Source organism: Mus pahari, chromosome 1 (genome assembly GCF_900095145.1).
Source record: "Mus pahari chromosome 1, PAHARI_EIJ_v1.1, whole genome shotgun sequence".
NCBI classification, from domain to species: domain Eukaryota; kingdom Metazoa; phylum Chordata; class Mammalia; order Rodentia; family Muridae; genus Mus; species Mus pahari.
This window is the reverse complement of record NC_034590.1, coordinates 67824843-67849528: the sequence shown is the minus strand read 5'-3', so window position 1 is coordinate 67849528 and position 24686 is coordinate 67824843. Positions and strand designations below refer to the sequence as shown.

Here is a 24686-nt window from a genome sequence, read left to right as displayed (position 1 = left end):
TCCCAAGTGCTGGGATTAAAGGCGTGCGCCACCACTGCCCAGCATCATCTTATTACTTTTCTATTGCTGTGCTAAGACTCCATGACCAAGGCAACTTACGAAAGAAAGCATTGAATTTAGGACTCAGTGTTTCAGAGGGTTAGAATCCATGACCATCATGTCGGGAGTGTGGCAGAAGGAATGGCACTGGAACGGTATCTGAGAGCTTGCATCAGAGCCACAGCAAGTGGGGGGGGGGGAGTGACACATGCAAGCATGCAAATGAGGAAGCTAATTAGGAATGCTGTGGGCTTTTGAAACTTCAAAGCCTGTCCCCAGTGACACACAGACACACTCATCCCTGAAAACATGAACCCCCAAAATGGAAGTTCTTTATTAGTGGAGAGAGATATTCATGGTGTATTTTCTTTCATGGAAATCTCTAATAAAACCAAAAACCAGAACAAGAAACCAAAGACACCAGCAAGCTACAAGTGTATTTCAGGAAAGACCAGCTCAAGAAGAGCCTCAGGCAGGTCTTTCAGGAGGGACTCAGAAGTCACACTGTCACAGGAGATGTCTCAAGACCTTTCCACTACTGGACTATGAGAATGTTCCCTAGGAAAAAAAATACCAATTTGTAGGAAATGTAGGGAAACTTTCTCCACAATCTCCCAGGTCCCTACTGTCATTCACTCATGATTGATCACTTACACAATCCAGACATAAGCTACCTCGTTAGTACCTACCACTTTTTATCTCCTTTATAGATTGAGTCTCAGTGTAAGATTTTATTTAGACAAGACCTTTGGGCAAATATATATGAAACTAATGCAACAAATGACATTAAAATCTTTCCCATGCTACTCTATGGGCCACCAACCTCACCCTGGTCATATAAAAGCTATCAGAGCAACACAACTTTCCTAGGTTATTCTGCTATTAAAACTAAAAAAAAAAAAAAAAAAAAAAAATGGCATTGAAAGAAACAGAAAACTAAGAATCATCAAACATTTTAGGATGTGTAGAACCAGTGACCTTTTTATTTTTATTTTTTTTAAATCAAGGTGTAAAACCCTTTGCTTCTTTAAGGATTTCCAAGAAAATATTAAACAAATGTTTTGAATTGCCTCCCAGTTATCTGTTCTCACAGCAGAACAAATATAGCTGAGTAGTTTCAGTCTCGAGGGAATGAAGTAGAAAAACCCACACAAGTCAGCTGTCTCCATGTAAAGTGCAGCGAGGAGAAGCCAGCAGCAGCGAGCTAACACTGGAGAAGAAGGCAGCCTGTGACGGAAAGTTTACTTAACCTCCACGGCCACCTGAGTGAGCGCTCACAGGCTACTCAGCCCCTTTGCTTTTCCTGTTCTCTACTCTGTCCCCTCGCCCTCACTTCTGTTTCCTCATAATCCCAGAATGGAAAAGCTGAGAATAAAATGGGCAGAGCAGCAGCATGCCACAGCAGCCTGAAAAGTCTCCAGTCAAAACTACATGCTGTTGCCTGTTGATTCCAATCTGTAACTTCTCTTCATGATCATGAAGGAAATACCGAACAGTACCCATCTTCATGCTCCATGCCCTGGGGTGGGGGCGTGGGGGTGGGGGTGGGGGTTAAATCTCAACTGAGAGATTCCAAGAAGGCTAAATCTAATTTTCATGATACAGATATAATAAAGATTCAAAAGGACCTGAGCTATATACAACTTAGAAATCAATGCTTAAAATGGAAATATTAAGTATTAGGTCAAATGTCATACATAACCTGTTTGGGGTAAGATCAGTACTAGAATCCAGGTTCTCAGACTCCAGTACAATGACTAGTACTTATATTCCAGGTTGTTCCTATATTGCTTGTTTTTCCATAAAGCTACTATGAAGGCAATGGTATTCAGAATGATTTTTTGTTTTCTTTTCTTTTAGATGGGGTTTCTCTGTGTAGTCCCGGCTGTCCTGGAACTCATAGGCCAGGCTTGCCACAAACTCAAAGATCTGTCTGCCTCTGCTAGATTAAAGAATTAATCTGCGGGATTAAAGTGCTAGGATTAAAGGTGTGCACCACCACTGCCAGGCCCAGAATGATTCTATAAAAATCATTCCAAAGTATAGAATTCTCCCCCACCTCCACCTGCGTGGTGAACTTATGTCTGTGTGTGCCTGTACTTGTGTACGTGTGGAAGCCACAGGCTGACACTAGCTATCTTCCTCAATCACCTCCACACGTTATTTCCTGAGCTAGAGTGTCTCTCTGACCCTGGAGCTCACTGTTTTGACCATTCTGGATGTCCAGGAAGCCCTCCGGATCCCCCTGCCTCCATCACCTGGGTTACAGGTATCAATTTTTTACATGGGTGCTGAGGATCTGAACTGGGGTCCTTACATTTGTGCAGCAAGCAATTTACCAAATGAGCCATCTCTCTAGCACCAAAGTATAGAATTTTGAGCATTTAAGGACAAACCTTGCTATGTAGTCTCCAAGGATTTACAGTTTGGTAATAGGGAAGTAAAAGATTCCTACCCATCTGTGCTCAAATAGGCTTCGAGAACTGCTACAGGAATTTGTCCTGACAAGTCCTTAGAGGGCATCATAGAACGCAATGAAGACCAAGGGGAACAGGAGTAGCAGTGGCCTGCGCTTCAAGACTTCCCCTGCCTAGCCACTCCAGTAAGTCCAGTCTCCTTCTGTGTTTCAGTTGCTACAAATGTGTATCTTCTACAGTAAAAATAATCTGCCTTAGAATTAGGGTCATCTGCATTCCAGAACACCCACTAACAAGAACACCCATGCTCAGCCCTGAGAGAGGCTTCATCCTGGCAACCGTTTGCTGTACAGGAAAGGAAGTTATGAGTTCAGACTGTAAACTGTCTGCTTTCCTGCTGAGCGTCTGAGAAAGAACAAGACAAATAAAAGACAAAAGGGTCTGCTACTTTTCAGATGGTGAGGTTTGGGGACATAGGGTTGAATAAAAATAAAGTCTTTTTTTTAAAGGAGGAAAACAATGTTAACAAATAACAAGCAGGCTGGAGCTGCGGCCCTTCACACTGGGTTTCACGTACTGACCAGTGCCGTACCAAACACACTTCTCTTTATCTGACATTTCTGTCTTTTATTAAAATTAGCTCTTTCAACGTTCTTAAAACTTAGACTAAAACATAAACTTTTTAAATTTTTAAAATATTAAATTTTTAAAAATTAAAACTTGGTTCCATACTGATTTGTTGAAATCTAATCCCAAAACAACTCCCCCATAATTATCACTAGCAGAAATAAATAACAGTGAACTGTCAATCAAAACATAAAATACATGTGTTTCCCACATGCCATTACTGTAACAGTGTGCAGTGATTTAAATGAGAACAGTCCCCACAGCTTATTTAGACACTCTGTCCCCAGTCTGTAGTGCTATTTGGGGAGGTTATGGAACCTTTAGGAGGTATAGTCTTGTTGGAGGCGGTATATCACTAGGGTGGGCTTTGAGGGTTCACAGCCTCACCCTATCTCATGCCCACTTCTGCTTCCTGTGTGTGGATAAAAACATGAGCACCAGGCTGGGGAGATGGCTCAGCGGTTAAGAGCACTGGCTGTTCTTTCAGAGGTCCTGAGTTCAAATCCCAGCAACCACATGGTGGCTCACAACCATCTATAATGAGATCTGATGCCTTCTTCTGAGGTGTCTGAAGACAGCTATAGTGTACTGCTGTATAATAAAGAAATAAAAATAAATAAATAAATAAATAAAAAACCATGAGCACCCAGCTCCTTGCCACCTTGCCAATGCCTCACCTGTTATGATGGACTGCATCCCTCTGAGAATGTAAGCCAAACCAAACCCTCTCTTCTTTACTGCTTTTTGTAAGGACATTTTATAACAGCAACATAAAGGTAATTAATACAGTGCTGTAACTATATACATGTGTATAAAATAATTAAAACATAGTAGTATTCAATGAACCTTCACTAGCAACAGTGAAGGAGTGGAAATAATTAAAATTTCACCAGTAAAGAATAACTCCAATATGCCAAGGCACATGTGGTAGTGCTCTGGAATAGTAAGCACCCTTAAAGGAATAAGGCAGATTCTCATAAAGAGCAGTATGAACTACTGATAAATGAAGTAGATATAGTACATTGAAAACAGTATTATTTGGGTATATATATATGACATGTTTATTCTTGTATGAGTACAGAATCCCTCTGAGTTAGCATATAAGAAATACTCAGTATCAAGCTCACCCTGGAGCTGTGGGTAAGGGAGAGCCAGTGGGCTGACCAGCTCAGCTACCACCCAGGCCCAAATCTAGGGCTTTACTCGGTCCACCCCAAAATCTACATCATCTTGAACTGTTGCAGTGCATGAAAGGCCTGGGTCTGACGACCCAAAGCTGTAGGACCTCCATGACACAGGCAACAGGATAACCCAGAGGAGTCCTGGTGAGGATCCAATGTTGATGGTATCACTCAAGACCTCAGACCAGACCAATGACTCACTGCAATAAACATTTGCAAGTGAAGATATGTTGACAGAGGGGTATAGTGTGGATCACACTGTGTGTGATACACTAAAGCTTCCACGATGAGATATTTTCTCTCTGTATGTGTGTGTGTGTGTATATGTATATGTGTGTGTGTGTGTGTGTGTGTGTGTGTGTGTGTGTGTGTGTTTATGGAAAGGCAAGTTGCTAAGGGCAGGGGTTAGATGAAAGGAGATGGGGAGATGAGTGGGATGGGGTACATGATGTGAAACTCACAAAGAATCAATAAAAAGTTAAAAAGTACTCAGGATCATTATCATCATCTTTGTTATTCCATTGTGTGGTTCTAAAGTACGAGCTTTGTGGATGATGTCATTTCCCAGTGTCCATCTGTAACTCCAATCCAGGGGATCTAATGTCCTCCTCAGGCACCAGGCATGCAGGTAAAGGTACACACAGGCAAAATATCCATATATACAAATTTAACAAAATAATCAAGCAGAGCCCAAATGAGACAGGACATAAAAATATAGTCATAACATGCTATATAACCACCTATGTTCCCAATGGCCAATAACGTCTTTTTGAAGTGGGAACTTTAAGGTTCTTTGGAAATTTAGTTGTGTTAAATGGTGTTTTGTTGGAGCAAGCATGTGAAGAAGTATTTTCCTGAAGTGGACACAGGTGAAACACTAAGGCAGACTCGTGAAGGAATTTTACACTGAAGCAGACACAGGAGAAAGGATGTTCTGCTAAAACAAACATGTGAAAGGACACGTGATAAAGGATTCTTCGCTAACAACACCCATATATTGTTCGTGTTACATTGTGTAGTTGAACTGCATTTGTTGGAACTCCATAGAGAGAAATGCACCAAAAAATCTTCTGGTGAGGTGCTGCAGTTTCTTGCTGCTTTTGTGGACTCAGGTTGACTGGCACAATCAGTCAGCTGAGACACACGCAAGTGCTGAGGCAAGACCCATAGAAGACATGTGATGTTTGGAGAGAGTATAAATAGGACTCAAAGGGCAGTGACCAAGGCTGAGGCTGGCTTGCTTATAGAGCTAGCTGCACAACACTTGTGGGTCTTGATCTTTGCTGATCTTCGCTTCCCTGAGAGAGGCACAGCTGAGAACTTCTCAGGTCCCTCCTGCTGACGAGTGCTGAGGCTGAAGCCTGGCTGTCTCTGCAAGGTAGTGCCACCACTGTTGATTCGTATTTGCTATCCCAACTCTACCAAACTGGACTGCTGGTGTATCCATGAAGTGTTTATGAGTGGATCGAGCTGCTGCTGACCTATGAACTGAACTGCCAATTTCCAGACAACACAGAGTTGCTCCAAAGAATCTTTCTAAGCAAGTCCACTTCCCTCTATCCTTTCTTTCCCATTATCTCTGGTGGGCCACAAGGGAGGTTAAAGCATTTTAGAACCATCATTAAAAATAAGGTTTAATTAAAATTAAAGTTACATCTTTTTATTTTAGAAAGTACAACAGTTGGGAAAGGAAAATGCATATCTATGGTACTTTTTGATTAAGTGTTCCTGTGTGCCATTCAGTTAATTCTTTTTTGGGGGGGAAGGGTTTTGAGACAGGATTTTTCTCTGTAGAGCCCTAGCTGTCCTGGAACTCACTTTGTAGACCAGGCTGGCCTCGAACTCAGAAATCCGCCTGCCTCTGCCTCCCGAGTGAGTGCTGGGATTAAAGGCGTGCACCACCACTCTCGGCTCATTCAGTTAATTCTTATAACTTCTAACTATGACATTATTCATACCCTGTAAGTGAGAAAACTGAGGTCAATATATAGGGGGAAAGTGAATACCCTTTTTCTTCCCCTTATTTCTTGTATGATTGTGAGATGGTCTTCCGACCTATTCCTCAGTGAAACTGGTAAAAGTTATTAAAGACAAAAGAAAACAACCATTAAGGTCACTAGAAACAGTCCAAGAATGCACAGCAAACAAAGAAAGATCTAATTAGAACAATCTACCAAAAATTAGTGTGGATGAAGAAGCCTATCGCGTTTGCATTAGAGGTCAGTCCTGTTTACCCTTCTCACAGCTTAGTACGACAGACATTCTACCTGGACCAGTGGTTCTCAACCTTCCCAACATTGAGACCCTTTAATATAGTTCTTCATCTTGTGGTGACCCCACACCCATAAAATAATTTTGTTATAACTATAAGTTTGGTACTGTTATAATACAAAGTATAACTATATGATATGCAGGATACTTGAGATGCAAACCACAAAGGGGTCCAGCCCCACAGGTTGAGAGCCACTGACCTAGATTGATACAGCCAAACTACATGCCTCTGTTTGCCCCACAGGACCACCCAGGTGGAAGGCTCTTGCTCCAGTTCCTGAACTCCAGGCCAGGTGAGGCACACCCAGAACACCTGGAGCTGCTGTTCCCCCCAAGCACTCAGTTTCTAAACAAGGAAGTTCTTCAGAGTCATCAGTATGTCTGCCTGGAGCACTAGAACCCTGGCTCCAAGATCTTGTCTCTGAAGAGACACAGGGCATGGAGCATCAGTCCAAATCTGTACTAAAAGTCATGACTTGCAACAGTCTATGGGAAAGGTCACATGGAAGAGTGCTCTCCAGAAGGGCAGGGTGCTGGGAAGAAACAGAGAAAGCTGGCTCAGAACAGTTCTTCTGAGGTCAGAACAAATTTGCATGCTTTGAATGATCCCCACATAGGAGCTTGTATTTGATTGAATAATTTTATGATGCAATTTCTGGCTCATGACTTTGTTGGAAATTATAAAGCAATGAGCCTGTGGTCAGGGGAAGAGACAACCAAAGAAAACCTGCCCAGGTTAGTAAGTGCCAGTCTATGTCATGTGGACATGATCAAGGCTGTGCTCCTGAGAGCACGCAGTCTTTACAGTGCTGGGCAGAAGTAATGGGGGAGTGATGGCGGTAAACAATCTCATAAGAACTCCTCCAACAAAAGAACAAACAACACAATTCCAAAAAGGTCAAGGGGCTTAGATATACACATATTCAATACATGTGGGAAAAGACATTCTCCCTCCTTAGTAATTAAGACAATGGAATTAAAGCCACAACAAGAAACCACACCACACACCAGAACTATAATCAAAGAGACTGAAGATAACACACGTAGGTAAGGATGCAGTGAAACTAGAGCCCCCTTAACAGTGCTGGTGGCAATATAATTATACAGCCACCTTGGAAAATACTGTGACAGATTTTGAAATATTGGAAAGTTACCAAATCTTAGAGAATTGAATTTCCTGGGGGCTTTTATTAGATATGAAATGTCCATCCAGACAAAAAAAAATGCACTAACCTTTTCTTAGTAGTATTCATATTATCCCCAAAGTAGAAAACAACACAACTATTCATCAGATGATGGATACACATCATGTGGGCACCCACACACTAGAATACAGACTATATCCAGGAATACTGATATACACCACAGCACGGATGAACCTCAAACACTACAACAAATGAAATATTCCAGGAGAAGCAAATCTATGTAAAGTAGATCAGTGGGAGTTACAAACAGGAGTGGGGAATGGCTGCTAGTGAGTTCTGGGTTCGCCTAACACACTAAAGCAATGGAACTCACCCAGCACATTACAAACAAACAATGGAACTGTATTTTTAAGGGAGTAAATATAATGGTACATGAAACATATTTCAAAAAGTGTTTTCACATTGTTTTTCAGACAGGGTCTCATCTCATGCCCCTCAGGCTGTCCTTAGAATACAGTGAGGATGACTTTAACTCTGGTCCTTCTACGTCCAACCGAACTGAGCCCAGGGCTTTGTGTATGCTGAACAAGAATCCTCCCAACTGAGCTATCTTTCCAGTCACAACAAAACATTTTTAAAATAGACATACAATAAAACTCCTGTACTCCTCATTCCTGAAGCCATCCATCTTTATCCTCTATAATCCATCAACAGGCAGCTTTCCATGTGTTCACTGGGAGGCTAATGAAAGCCCCCAGGAAATTCAATTCTCTAAGTCTTCTTTCCTTGGAACACCTTCTCTGAAGCACAGTCAATTCACATGTTCACTTAAGACCTTGAAAATTTGTTTATTTTTCATTTATGTGTATATGTGTGAGAAGAATATGTATACCACAGACAGGCAGAAAACCCCAAAGGTCAGAAGTTGAAGCTGGAGTTACAGGCAGTTGTGAGCTACTATGTGGGGTACTGGCACTGAACCTGGGTCTTCTCCAAGATGACTAAGGGCTCTTAACTGATGAGCCATCTCTTCAGGCCCTCAAGCTTTTACTATCTACTTAATCATCACTGACCTATTTTGCTTGCGATTCCCTATCACCTATAATTGGTAACAGTGGCATCTCAACTGTACATATAATTTCACCTCATTCTCTGTCCATAGCCTCTAATTCATGCCATCTCTTTTATCTTCTCAGAAATAAACCACTTGCTTCCAGACTTACATTGGGATTGCATCCTGATAAGTCCCTCATCAACTGGAAATATTAAATATTGAAGAAAATACATTTAATATATCTACCCCACTGAATATTATGACTTAGCAGCATACCACACTGTAGAGCTGGTGTACCAAGTATAACAGAGCTGACTGGTAGTTGTGACTTGCTGCTACTGCCCAAAATCAAGAAAAAAATATTCCTACCACATATTATTAGCCTAAAGGAAGATTAAATTTCAGAATATGGTTTCTAGGCTGAGGGTTCAGTGGTAGTGTGTTTAGCATGTTTAGGGCTTTAGGCTTAAGCACAGCAAGACCAAAGTTCTGTTTGTTACTGCTGAATGCTTATCACTTTTTGCAGCTTTAAAAATCCCAAACTGATCCATCCTAAACTGGGGTCCACCCACAGATGCTCCAGAATTGTGAAGATGAAACATAGTTTTGTTTTGTTTTGTTTTGTTATTTATAGTTTTAGAGCTTTATTGTAGAAAGGCATGGAGAAAGAGAGAAGGTAGAAAGAGGGAGAGAGCCCAGCCATAGCCAAGTGGAGAGAGGGGGGAAGGGAGAGAGAGAAGGAGGGCTAGAGAAGAGAGTAAGAAAGGTGAAAGCTTAAAGAGGGAAACACAGTTTTGAATTTAGCTGGGAAGGCACTGTGACCAACCAGGAAAGAGATACAGACAGTGTAAGATAGATACCAAGGATGAGAAGAAACATGACCCATCCTTTATCACGTCCTAACTTACCAGTTTACAGACCAGAGCCTCAACTGCAGCATCATATCCTGTGCAATATTTAACACAGCATCTTGAACACAGATGGTATCAAATGTGTGCTGAATGACAAATAAAAGCCCTGAAATCGTCTTATATATGTATGTAATAGTCCCTAAATCTTAACAACTATCTAAGTCTTCATATAGGAACTAGAGATGACAGAAAGAACAAAACTGAAACAGGGCATGTACTCACTTCTCAATGAGTACTACAAGTACATATTCTTACTTTGATTTTCCAAGGTGACTAAATGCTGTCCTCAAACTGCTGCGTACTATAAGCAAACATTGAAATACCAAAGTCCATTCCTTTTTAAGAGTACATGCCAAGATTTACACCCCTAAGCCTGAACAAGCCGCTGGGAGGAGATTAACGATGAATCCTGAAGGACAGGGTGAAGGAAGTGACCCTGGCAAACTCTTCTTCCAAACAACAGAGGGCTTGCAGCTTACATCCTAGTAGTGAGCTTCTGTAGGCAAAGAGAAGGCACGGCATACACAGCACAGGCCCCCCAGACTGCTGAGGTCTGGCCTATGGGACTGTAGGTATAGCATCACTCCAGAGCACATCTCTATGGTATTCCGAACAGCCAGAGTCTAATTCCACCATGTAAAATTCCCATGTGTGGTCCTGAAATAATATACACGAGCAAAGAACACTTCTCATTTGTTTAGCTTTAGAAATATATTTTCCTCCTCTTAGTCATAGTCATCCGGTAACTTGTCTTCCTGCATGATTTAGAGGTCAGAAGACATATGATGTAATCTATCAGATCTGCTTGAGAGATTTCTTTGGAAGCAAATCAGTTATCTCCAAATCTATCATTAAGGTTTAAGAAAGAAAAAGAAAAAAAAAAAAGGTTCAAGAAAGACAGTTTTAACCTTGACTGAGTTCCTTTAAAAATTTCCTTTTTTATCTGTAACAACATGAATCCTCATCCTTTTTAACTATTAAGTAGTTTAGATTAAGGAATTATGTGTATTTAAGGTGGGAAATTTCTCTTCGGCTCATATTCAGAATACTAAGAAGAAAAGGAAAAGAACTGGAAGCACAGTTTTAAGAATACTGCTGCGTTTTTATTTGTTGCTCTTTGAATGCACATATACAGATGCTAACACTTCCACTTCAAATGTTCAACAAGGCTTTTTTCTTTTTCTTTTTCTATTTCTTTTTCTTTTTTAATACTAGTATTACAGGAACACTAAACCTCCTTTGGTTCTCAAGTAATTCTTATTTTCTTTTTCCAAAAAGCTGATTATCATCAAGATTTCCTCAACTTTTGTATGAAGGACAACAGTTGATTCTTGTTCTTAATAATAGCTTCAATAGGTCAAGACAACCTCTTACAGTGAATACTTTGCTTTATAGCATTAAGAGAAAGCATTGTCAACAGGGGACAGAGAGTACCAAAGCAAAAAGTAAATTTTATCAGCTGAGACAGAAGCAAATCTTTTTATCAGCTGAGACAGAAGCAAATCTTTTAGGATAAAAAAAGCCCGTAAATAACGGAAACACAAAAGTATGATTCAACAACATGGCTCTCTCTTTCATTGGTCTAAAACTAAATAATGATCTAGACAGTAAAGCTGGCAAATGAGTGGCTTTCAAGAGCTCACCCGTAAGAAAGGGTGGCTGAGCACTTTATTTTACTTCAGGGCACAGTCTTGTGCTGGCCTGAAATGCACAACTCCCCGTTTTTATCTGAGGATTGGAATTACATGAATGTAATTCATCAAGCATGGCCTGTTCTGATATATGCTTGTTGTTGTTGTTGTTGTTTTGGCTTTTTGTTTATTTTAACCTGCAATATGGACAGGCTTACGTGTCTGGCTAAGAGCTCAGAGGAGAACTGCGCTGAGAGAGTCCGGTGGCTAACAGTGCTCACTGCTCTGGCAGAGAAGGCAGGCTTAGTTGTCAGACAGCACATACATGTAAGCTCACACCTTTCTAAGTCCAGTGCCAGGGTATCCAGAGCTCTAGCTTGGCTTTCACAGGTATCAGGCAGGCAGGAGGTACACATACATACATGCAGGCAACACTCACACATGTCAAATAAATATAAATCTTCAAAAATAATTAAACTAAAAGTCTTTGCATCTTAACTAGAGCAATAAGACAAGAGGAAAATAAAAAAGCCAAAGAAGATACAGACAGGAAGAGGACAAAGTATCCTCGTTTGCAGAGGAGATGATTCTGTACTTCAGTTACTTCTCAGTTGCTATGATAAAAGAAAATGATAAAAGGGACTAACGGGAGGAAGGGCTTATTTTAGGTTATGACTCCAGAGGGATCAGAATCCATTACGGTGGGAAAGCATGGCAGCATGTGGCCGGCACTGCAGCAGGAGCAGGGAAATGAGAGATCACAGTTTTCACTACAAGCACAAAGAAAAGGAGCTGGAAGCTGGGCAGGGCCCTAAACTCTGGAGGCCTGCCCCTGCCTCCAGTGACTCACCTCCTCCAGCAAGGCTACTACACCTCCCAGACTGCTCAGGATAGCGCGCCACCAACTGTATGCAAGTGTGCAAATGCCAAAGCCTATGGGGCGCACGTCTCTTTTTAACCACCACGAAGGTCCTAAAGAAGACTCTTAGCACTTTCAGCTAAGTGATAAGTGCTCAGTGGAAAAGTGGTAGGCTACAAAAATAACATACAAAACCTAGAAGCCTCCCTACATACCAATGACAAACTGAAAACTAAATCAAGGGAACAATCATATTCACAACTGTCTTAAAATTAAAAACAAACAAAAACCCTCAGAATAAACCTTAGGAAATGAAAGACTACAATGAACACTCACTCACTGAAGAAGAAAAAAAGACACCAGAAGGTAGAAAGGTGTCCCACATTCATTGATTGGAAGAAGTAATATTGCAAAAATGGCCATTCTACCAAAACCAATCTATAGAGGCAATGAAATCTCATAAAAATCCCAATGCCATTCTTTACTGAAATAGCTAAAACTCCTTTGAGATTCACATGAAAGCACAAAAGATGCCAGATGACCAAGTAACCCTGAGCAGAGAGAATAGTGGGGACAGAGACGATGGCTCAATCACTGACGTGCCTGATGTGCAGGTAAGAATGAAGACGTGAGTATCTAGCACCTACATAAAGCTAGGGACAGCAGTATATGTAGGTAACTTCAGCCCTGGAAGCGGGTGATAGGCAGGTGGATCCTGAAACTCACTGGCCAGCCTGAAGCCTAGTCAACTGATGAGCTGTAGGGCTGGTGAGAGACCCTGTCTGAAGAAGATTAGGTAGAAAGAAATGGAGGAAGACATCTCATGTTGACCTCTGGCCTCCAGACACACGAAGCTGCAGGCTCATGTGAATACACCCACACAGACATGAACACACACTATATACCTCCACACATATGATGATGTTAAAGGTATCACACTTGATTTCAAGCTATGCTTTAGAGTATTAACTAATAAAACCAGCATAGAACTGGCACAAGATAGACACACAGACCAGTGGAGTGAAAGAGGACTCAGCTATAACCCTGCACAACCAGCACCGTCTGAGCTTTAACAATGATGACAGACAAAATTATACACTGGAGGGAACGCAGCCTCTCTGACATATGCTATCAGGAACACTGGATAGCCACCTGCAGAAAGATGGACCTAAATCTCCATCAAATACCCTGTATAAAAATCTCCAAATGGACAGGAGACCTTAATGAGAGACCTAAAGTCTAAAACTGTTGGGCCCCAATTTGGTCCTGGTTTGGGCCTTGAGGAAGGACAAACCAGAGCCTTTTTCTTTTGGTGAGTTGACACTCGCCACCCTGCTCGGTTCCAGAGAGACCCTGGTGGGGACCGGGACCTCTCCTCTTGTCTGACCTGCCCTCAAGGAGCCAGGATAAAACGATTAGAAGAAAAGTAAGGAAGACACTTCAAGATACAGGCATAGGTAAGGACTTTCTAGACCTTCAGGAAATAATGCCAACAACTGACAAGTGAGAGCTAATGAATTAGAAAGCATCGGTAAAGACAGAGAAACCACTGAGCGAAGATACTGCCTTGGAATGAGAAAAATCTTTGCATTCAATAGAAGATTAATACTTAGAATATAAAGACCAAAACAAAACAAAACAAAAAAACCCAAGTAACTAGAATCAAAGAACTCAATTCTCTTAGTGTTCTGTTGCTGTGAAGAGACACCTTGACCACAGCTTTAGGGATTGCATATGATTTCAGAGGTTTAGCCCATCATCTTCATGGTGGGGAGCATGGTGGCACACAGGCGCTGAGGGGTCCCTGAGAGCTCTACATCCAGTAGCAGGAAGAGAGACGCTGGCTCTGATTTGCACTCTTGAAACCTCAAAGCCCACTTTCAGGGACACTTCCTCTAACAAGGCCACACCTCCTAATTCTTTCAAATAGTGCCACTCCCTGGTAACCAAGTATTCAAAGCTATGAGCCTAGGGGGGTCATTCTCATTCAAACCTCCATACCAATTGATAAATAGTCTAATGAGATAAATAAGAGGAATGAAAAATGGCCAATAAGCATATGAAAGGAAAAAGTTCATCTTCGCTAGCATAGTAATACAAAATAAAACTACATTGAAATTCCATCTCCCCCTATTCAGAATGGCAGTCACTAAGCAACAACAAATGCTGTCAAGGATGGGACAAAAGAGAAGGTTCATACACTGTTATTGATAATGTAAACTAGTTCAGTCTCTATGGAAATCCCTTAAAAGGTTCCTCACAAACTCCAAAACTGAATCTCCTACATGACCTAGATATATGACTCCTAGGTATTGACCTGAAAGACTTCAAAGAAATTCTTGCACACTAATGTTTATTACAACACTATTCACAATAGCTAAGTAATAAAACCACCCAAGTGTTCATCATCAAAAATACGGTACATATGCACAATGGAAGTCTTTGAAAGACAAGTTTTATGTACTGGCTACTTTTGAACTTGCTTTAGAGCTGAAGATAACCTTGAACCTCTGATCCCATCGCTTCCATCTCACCAGTACTGGAATTACAAATATTCATTGCCACACCTTGTTCATGAGATAGTAGGATTTGAGCCCAAGGCTTTGGTAAGTATTCTACCAAAGGAGCTAATTTCCCTGCCTACACAATGGAATTTTTTTTCAGTCATAAAGAACAAAGATGCTATCTGCAAAAAAAAAAAACGCATGCAGGCAGGGCTATAACATTAAGTCTACCTTAGACAAATATCACATTTTATCTCATTACCGATTTCTAGATTTTATATTAGTACATAAATCCCATATGTATATGACCTGAAAGCAGAAGCAAAACTGTGTAGGGAACAAAGGGGACAAACCAGGGAACAGAGAAGAGGGTGGGAGACATGTTGGGAAAATACGCTCAAAACTAAAATAAAGTTGAACAGAGAAAAAAACTATTTTAGGAGGTGAATCATTTTTTATGAAAAAATCTATTCTTTTACAATTTTGGAAAAGTCTTTCTTTATGTGCATACTTTTGTACTCATTTTTTATTTTTTTAATCTACTTTGATATTTTACTCTACTTTTTCTTTTCTTTTTTTGACTGGCATACAAAGAAATGGGCTTCATTGTGACATTTTATAGATATGCATACATTGTAATGTTTTATTCTTATTTACAACCCTTCTTCTTCCTGTTATTCTCCTGCCCTGTCCCCCGGTTCCCTTCCTGACTCTAAATATTCCTCCCTTTCTGATTTCATTGACATATATACTCCATGAAAAAGCAAACAGAATGCTAAGTTACAAATTCATCCCTTCTAGCTCCAGTGGAACAAGAGGCCATGTGGATGTTGTTCAAGGATTACTACCGAAAGCGTCAGGTTCTAGCCGTGATCTTCAGTCCACATAACCATTATTAAATTTAAAGTAAATCCTTAAAGAAAACTATGAAGCAGCAGCAAGAGGGGAATACAGCTTACCTCCACTTGAAAAAGCTCTCCGGCCCCCTCGCAGTCGTTGGATGTGAGTACTGGGGTATGAATGTGCACAAAGCCACTGTCCTGGAAGAGAAGGAGAGCTCTTCAGTACTCTGTGTGAAAGAACCCCAAGACCCAATACTGTGCGCCTACTAAAATGGCGCCAACATCCTGCCGTCGTGCAGCTCTCCACAACTCTCCAGATACAACACTGTTCAAAGATCAGGGAAGTGGGGTTTTTTTGTTTATGGGTGTTTGAGAGGGGTTTGCTATGAAATACGACAGGCTGGCCTTGAATTCTTGATCCTCCTGTCTCTCAGCCTCTTGTGCTGGGATTATATGCATTCATTATCATACTTGGAGAGTTGAATGCCAAATTATGCGTAGAAGCATACAAAAAATTCAAATATATATTCTATATTTAAGGTATACAGATATATCTTGTCTAACTACTTAATTTCAAATATAAGCAATCCCTATTCTAGAGAGATCTCCTGAATTTCCAAGCTAGACAACTAGTCACTAGCTAGGCCAGGGATAAAGCACAAGCTCTTTAGTGATGCTCTCTCTCTCTCTCTCTCTCTCTCTCTCTCTCATGCTATTTCTCCTGCTCACTCCTGACATAATGAGGATGATCTAAGGAACACACTTTCACCCAAGGCTACTGTGGAATGGCATTGCCCACACTGCTAACAGAATGCCAAGTGAACAATATACAATACAAAGCTATCTTGAAATGAAGCCTTAGCTGTAAGGAGCCATCAAGAAGGAGAAGATAATGGCTGATAAACAGGGACTAAAGAAGTAAAGAGGAAGAGGGAGGAAGGATCTAACAATTCTCTGTCACTGAATCGATGGTACAATGCATACTGCACATGACACAGGCCATGAGCGTACTTCCTCTGCCTATAGAACACTGTGAAAGGAGCAAGGCCATCCATCACAGAGGCGCCCAACTGCAGTCCTTCCGATCAAAAGTCTGCGACTATTTCCATTAGTGAACCACAAACGCTGTTGCTAGCAGGACTGAAATAACCCATCACCTTCAAGGTTATGCTCCTCTCATTCTGACTATGCATGTAGGCAGAAGGTTACATTCAGAATGGATGTGGCAAGATGGGAGTGCAGATAGCTAAGAGACTTTACAGTATACAGGCAGGATGCTATCTACTTAATGCAGAATTTCAGCCCTGAAATCTATACAATAAATTCATGCATTTGCATCCCTGCCAGGTTCTGCCTATCACAGTAGGACGTAAAACATCTTTAGGCATAATCAGAGGAAGAGCTTCCAAGTATGACCCTCTCTGAATTCAAGAGTTCTGGCCACAAAAGAAATTATTTAACCAACAACTTACACAGATATGGACTGGTTAAACATCCAAGATATAAATTACGGCTTCCAGAAATTGTTCAAATATGCACTTAACCTGAAAGCAACGTGCTTAAAGGTGCCACACACAGCACACTAGAAAGGATCAATGAAATACAATCAATAAGATTATTGCATAAAAATTGTATTTCTTATGAGCCAAGAATTGTGGACATGAATCATTTATTCCATGTGAGTGCAGGCAACTCTAAGCATGGGCACAGTAAACAAAGAAAGGAAGTGAAAAATCCAAAAGGAAACGAGCGTGGGAGAAGAAACGGAACGGCCGACTACAGTTGCCCGCACCAGCACTGGGGAGCCGCCATGCAAGGTAAACAGCACGTGAGCTGCTCCAGGAGGCCATCAGTTTGCAAGTTTTAATGTTGCCAGCAAAGCTCACCAAATCCACAACATTACCAAAGCTATAAAGGGAAAAAATCTAAAGGAAGGGCAGTACAAGTCGCACAAGCAAAGTCTGAAGGAGAGAAGGTGGGAGAGAATGGGGCAGATCGAACGCAAAGTGAGCTGCAAGGGGAGGTGGATGCGCTGGTGTCCGCCTAGACTGAGTGACTGAGGCCTTCCCAGAACAAGGGCAGCAGGACCACAGCCCCGGTCTGCACAAAATCATTTTTGATATTCAAACCAAAAAGTGACTTAGACGGTTACGTATGCCAGCTTAGAATACTATTTAAATCCCCAGTTTTTACTATATTAACAAATTTGATAGGTCTGAAATTTATGAAAATGTAACATCTTTTTATAAGCTTACAGTAATAAACAAACAGTATCAAATACTAGGTAATATGTAACCATTATTAATAGTACAAAAATGATCTTTTTGTGGGTTTCTGAGACATAATCTTACTATGCAGCCCTGGTTGAATTGGCAACTGCTAACCACAACTTCTGGCAATCCTACCTTAGTGTCTTGAGTATGTGAGATTACAGCCATGATTAGAGCCAACACACTCTGGCTCTAGTGACTTCTTGAAAATACACAATTCAAAGTGTCATGTACACAAGCAGACACCACAAAATGAAATATTAGGATTATATGTTTTAATATAATTAAAAACTTTAAAGTGAGAAGTGGAGAGTTGGTTTAGCCAGCGCTAAGAGCATGCTTGTTCTTCCAGAGGACCTGGGTTGGAGTCACAACACCCACATGGTGCTCATGATCATCTCTTTCTTCACTCTGGTTCCTGGGGACATCAAGCCCCATCCTGGCATTCACAGGCCTTAGAATGCATGCGCTGCATACACATACATACAAGCAAAACACACATTCACATCAAATATATTTTTTAAAAAAATAAAAGGTAAATTTAAGTGTCTTGACTTTATAACTATTAACAATGCTAAAATTACTTCCAACCATTTAACTATTTTTCTTATGTCAGATTTTTATAGTTTGCTCTATATTTTAAATTATTTTCATATTTATAAAAGCTCAAAATAATAAATATACAAAAGTAGGTAAAGTTTGCTTGTCAGTAGATCAATGGATTGTCAATAGCACCATCTAGTGGCCAAAACTATATAAAACTGTTGGTCTCTTCTCAGTTATTTGAAGTCTGGGACAGACACACACACACACACACACACACACACACATACACACACACACACCACTGCTGCCGCCACCCCTTCTTTTTAGCTCTAGAGAGATTTTATATTTGTCCGTGTCAAAATTCATATAAAAGGTGAATAAATAAATTTATGAGATGGCATGTAAATAGGCCCTTTAAAAGTATATAGGGATAAAATTGCATACTTATAATTTACTTTCCTCTGTTTAATCAAAACTATATGCCTTAAAGCTATGATGCTTTTTGGTAGTCTTCCAGAAATGAGCTCTAGTGGACCTTTCCAAGAAGCACAAAGTGTCCTGGTGAGACAGAACGAGACTAAAACTCCATGCATTCAGATGGCCCCAGAGTCTGAAGAGGTTGACACAGGAAAATAGCACAGGCTTTATCTGCTGGCTCACCACTGTCCTCCACAAATATGACCAAAGTGGGAGACTGGATTTACCCTCTTATCTGAACATGCACAAAACATAGGATAAAAACAGGAGGCAAAACATATGAAACAATGATTTTCTTATTTATTTATGTATTTATTTATCCACTTACTTACATCCCAAACACTGTCCCCATCCCCTCTCCCAGAATCCCTCCCCCATCCTGAAACAATGATTTTCAAGATACTAGACATCAGACAACAAAGGCAGCAAGCGATCTGTGCATTGTAAGAAAGAAGCAAGGCTTAAGATAGAGACCTTCCAGACACAGCTCAGGAGGAGGAAGTGAAATGGCCCAGAAGACTCCCTGAGCTGAGGAGGAACTGTCAAGAGTCTGGAGAAACAAAATGGCTCCAGTTCATCGGCCAGAATATCACACAGGTGAGAGCCAGGTGGCTAGAGTGCTGCCCAGCTGTGTCAGGTACAGAACTGATTAGTACAAGAACGGAAGAAACTATGCAAAGCTGTGAACAGAATACTCCACAGAGATTGGCGGAGACAAGGACCAGTATTTGCTTGTTGGCTGGATGTTCACACAGCCAGATAGAATAATCAGGAAGGCTTGCCTCTGTCAGTGGTCCTCAACCTGTGTGAGGTAACCACTTTGGTAGTCAAAAGACCCTTTCACAAAAAACACAGATATTTGCATTATGATTCACAACAGCAGCAAAATTACAGTTGTGAAGTAGAAACAAAAATAATTTTTATGATGGGGAGGGGGGTCACCACAACATGAGGAACTGTATTAAAGGGTCACAGCGTTAGGAAGGTTGAGGCCTAAACCATAACAAATAATCAGTAGTACACTGAGCCCTCTTTTAGACATGATAGACCAAAAGTACTGAACAGTTTTCAAGTAACTTAATGATATACCAGAACACAAATTGAGAACCTTTATAAATACCCTGTACTCACAAGGTAAAAGCCACATCACCTGGTAGCAACTGAAAAGGTATACAAAGAGGAAAAATAAAACAAATTAATCAAAACTAACTTATGAGTGAGGCATTAAACATATATAAGTTCATAATTTTTAAACTAGGCCTGTGTTCTGTATTTGAAAAGCTTCCAGTTTGCATCTGCGCACTTTCAATTTACATCTGTGCTCAGGAGTGGACTCTGTGCTACAGCCCTCCACACCCCCAAACACACCCAGAGATAGCTTGACCCCCAGGAGTTCTGACACACCCAGGCTCACAGGCTCACAGGAAGGACAGGCTCCAGTCAGAGACAGCAAAGCCAGTTAACATTAGAGATAAACAGATGGTGAGAGACAAGCTCAAGAACATAATCAACAGAAACCAATGCTACTTAGTATCATAAGAAGCCAGTTCTCCCACCATAGCAAGCCCTGGATATTCCAACACACCAGAAAAGCAAGATTCCAATCTAAAAATCCCATCTCATGATGATGATAGAGGACTTTAAGAAGAACATAAACAACTCCCTAAAAGAAATACAGGAGAATGCAGGTAAACAGAAGCCCTTAAAGAGGAAACACAAAAATCCCTTAAAGAATTACAGGAAAACACAACCAAACAGGTGATGGAATTGAACAAAACAATCTAGGATCTAAAAATGGAAATAGAAACAATAAAGAAATCACAAAGGGAGACAACCCTGGAGATAGAAAACCTAGGAATTTTCAGGAGTCATAGATTCAAGCATCAGCAACAGAACACAAGAGATAGAAGAATGGATCTCGGGTGCAGAAGATACCATGGAAAACATTGACACAACAGTCAAAGAAAATACAAAATGCAAAAAGCTTCTAATGCAAAACATCCAGGAAATCCAGGACACAATGAAAAGACCAAACATAAGAACAATAGGTATAAAAGAGAGCAAAGATCCCCAACTCAAAGGGCAAGCAAACATCTACAACATAATTATAGAAGAAAATGTCCCTAACCTAAAGATAGAGATGCCCATGAACATACAAGAAATAGATTTGACCAGAAAAGAAATTCCTCTCATCACATAACAATCAAAACACCAAATGCACAGAACAAAGAGAGAGTATTAAAAGCTGTGAGGGGAAAAAGGTAAAGTAACATATAAAGGCAGACCCATTAGAATTACACCAGACTTATCACCAGAGACTCTAAAAGCCAGAAGATCCTGAGCAAATGTCATACAGACCCTAAGAGAACAAAAAATGCTAGCCCAGACTACTATACCTAGCAAAATGTTCAATTACCATAGATGGAGAAACCATAGATATTCCATGAAAAACCAAATTTAAATAGTATTTTACCACAAATCCAGCCCTACAAAATAGAAGGAAAATCCCAACACAAGGAGGGAAACTATACCTAAGAAAAAACAAGAAGTTAATCTTCTTACAACAAACCCAAAAGAAGAGAACCACACAAACATAATTCTACCTCTAACAACGAAAATAACAAGAGAAAACAATCACTGGTCCTTAATATCTCATAAAATCAATGGACTCAGTTCCCCAATAAAAAGACATAGAATGACAGACTGGATAAAAAGGACCCAGCATTTTGCTGAATACAGGAAACACACCTCAGTGACAAAGATAGACACTACCTCATAGTAAAGAGCTGAAAAAATTTTTTCCAAGCAAATGGTCCCAAGAAATAAGCTGGAGTAGCCATTCTAATATTGAATAAAATTGACTTTCAACCAAAAGTTTTCAAAAAAGATGAGTAAGGACACTTCATACTTATCAAAAGAAAAATCTACCAAAATGAACTCTCAATTCTGAACATCTATGCCACAAATGCAAGAATATCCACATTTGTAAAAGAAACGTTACTAAAGCTCAAAGCACACATTGAACCTCATGCAACACTCTCATCAATGAACAAATCATGGAAACAGAAACTAAACAGAGACACAGTGAAGCTAACAGAAGTTATAAACCAAATGGATTTAACAGATATATTTGAAGGGGTGCAGGCAGCCTTTCTCACAAAACTCCCCTTCCACTCCCCATCTTTTCAGAGAGGGCCCAATCTGGCACGGAAATATTGCTGTCCCCATTTTCATGGTAGCACTCCCTAACGAACACCCCACACACACAACCCCCCTGGGAATGACAGATGCCTGCTTAAGAATAGACATCCCTCAGCATCCCTCAGCCCAGCATTGCAGGGGCTAGCACTTCCCAGTGCAGGTGGTGCCTGTCCTTGGGAGAATTGAAGACTAAACATTCTTGAAGAGATAATAAGTGCCTCACATTTGGGCCATGAGAAGAGGGCAATTAAGCATTTCCAGACAGCTGTGACCAGTTTATAAAAAAAAACAAACAAAAACAAAACAAAACAAAACCATACTAGTTACTTCCCTGATAGGGCCATAAACACTCTTCCCAGGTCAGAAGAGTACCCCTTCCCAGTTGCAGGATTCTGCCCCCCTGCCTGAACAAATGATATCATGTTTGAAGGATAACTTCCCTTGTCACCTCCCCCATACCCCCTTCATCCTGAAGTCCGAGAATCCCTGTTATGCCTGTATAAAAACAGTAAGCCCCTAGACGTGGAGTTGCACTCCTATCCTGTGCAGTGGGAAGGTTTGCAATCCGAGTCTGACTGGAATAAAAAGGCTCTTTTGTTTTACTACACCATGTCAGCAGTTCTTAGAGAGTTCTTCTGGAAATCCCATGATCTGGGAATAACAATATCTACAGAACATTTCACCCTAAGTCAAAAGAATATACCTTCTTCTCAGCACTTCATGGTACAGTCTCCAAAATCGACCATATAATTGGTCACAAAACAAGCTTCAACAGATACAAGAAGATTGAAATAATCTCAAGCATTCTATGAGATCATCAAGAACTGAGGCTGTTCTTCAATAGCAACAAAAACAACAGAAAGCCCACATACACATGGAAGCTGAACAACTCTCTGCTCAATGATAACTTGGTCAGGGAAGAAATAAAGAAAGAAATTAAAGACCTTTTAGAATTTAGTGAAAATGAAGGCACATCATACCAAAACATATGGGACACTATGAAAGCAGTGTTAAGAGGAAAACTCAGCTCTGAGTGCCTCCTAAAAGAAACTGGAGAGAGCATACACTAGCAGCTTGACAGCACACCTGAAAGCTCTAGAACAAAAAGAAGCAAACAGAGGAGTAGAAGGCAGAAATTAATCAAACTCGGGGCTGAAATCAACCAAGTAGAAACAAAAAGAACTATACAAAGAATCAACCAAACCAGGAGCTGGTTTATGAGAAAAATCAACAAGATAGATAAACCCTTAGTCAGACTAAACAGAGGGCACATGGACAGTATCCTAATTAACAAAATCAGAAATGAAAAGGGAGACATAACAACAGAAACTGAATAAATTTTTTAAAAAAATCATCAGATCCTACTACAAAAGCATGAAATAATTCAACAAAACTGAAAAATCAAGATGAAACAGATATTTTTCTAGAAATACACCAGGTATCAAAGTTAAATCAGTATCAGATAAACCATCTAAACAGTCCTATAACCCCTAAAGAAATAAATGCAGTCATTAAATGTCTCCCAACCAAAAAGAGTCCAGGACCAGATGGTTTTAGTGCAGAATTCTATCGGACCTTCAAAGAAGGCCTAATACTAATACTTTTCAAATGATTCCACAAAAAAGAAACAAAAGGAACACTACCTAATTTGTTCTATGAAAGCACAGTTACACTGATACCTAACGCACACAAAGATGCAACAAAGAAAGAGAATTTCAGACGAAATTCCCTTTTGAGTATTTTTATATTAATAAAATTTAATAAAGTTTTTGCAAACCGAATCCAAGGACACATCAAATGATCATTCACTATGACCAAATAGGCTTCATCCAGGTATGCAGGGATGGTTCAATATAAGGAAATCCATCAACGTAATCTACTATATAAACAAACTCAAAAAAAAAACAAAAAAAACCACAACCCACATGATCATCAAAGGCCTTTGACAAAATGCAACATCACTACATGTTAAAAGTCTTGAAAGATCAGGAATTCAAGGCCCATACCTAAACATAGTAAAAGCAATATCCAGCAAACTAGCAGCAAACTAAATGGAGAGAAACTTGAAACAATCTACTAAAATCAGGGACTAGAGAAGGCTGCCCACTCTCCCTATGTATTCAATATAGAACTCAAAAGTCCTAGCCAGAGCAATTACACAACAAAAGGAGGTCAAAGGGATTAAAATCGGGAAGGAGGAAGACAAGATATCAAAGCAGTCCCCCCTCCCCTGCAAAATTCCACCAGAGAACTCCTACAGCTAATAAACAACTTCAGCAAAGCAGCTGGATGTAAAATTAACTCAGACAAATCAGAAGCCTTCCTCTACTCAAAGGATGAAAGGGCTGTGAAAGAAATTAAGGAAACAACACCCTTCACAATAGTCACAAATAATATAAAATATCTTGGTGTGGTTCTAACCAAGCAAGTTAAAGATCTGTATGACAAGAACTTCAAGTCTTTTTTTTTTAGATATTTTCTTATTTACATTTCAAATGTTATACCCTCCCCACTCCCCCTGCTCACCAACCCACCACTCCTGCTTCCTGGCCCTGGCATTCCCCTATACTGGGGTATAGAACTTTTGCAGGACCAACGGCGTCTCCTCCCACTGATGACCAACTAGGCCATCCTCTGCTACATATGCAGTTAGAGCCATGCGCCCCACCATGTGTTTTCTTTGATTGGTGGTTTAGTCCCAAGGAGCTCTG

At 40.4% G+C, this 24686-nt stretch overlaps 1 protein-coding gene across 1 annotated transcript in view; it reads right to left on the bottom strand.

Annotated features, from left to right (window-relative positions):
- Nars2 (asparaginyl-tRNA synthetase 2, mitochondrial) overlaps positions 1-24686 on the bottom strand; it is a 103256-nt gene that overhangs the window by 67953 nt on the left and 10617 nt on the right. Inside the window, exon 4 of the mRNA XM_021195118.2 lies at positions 15599-15679. Coding sequence (XP_021050777.1) covers positions 15599-15679 — 81 coding nt within the window. The remainder of the gene's footprint in view (positions 1-15598; positions 15680-24686) is intronic.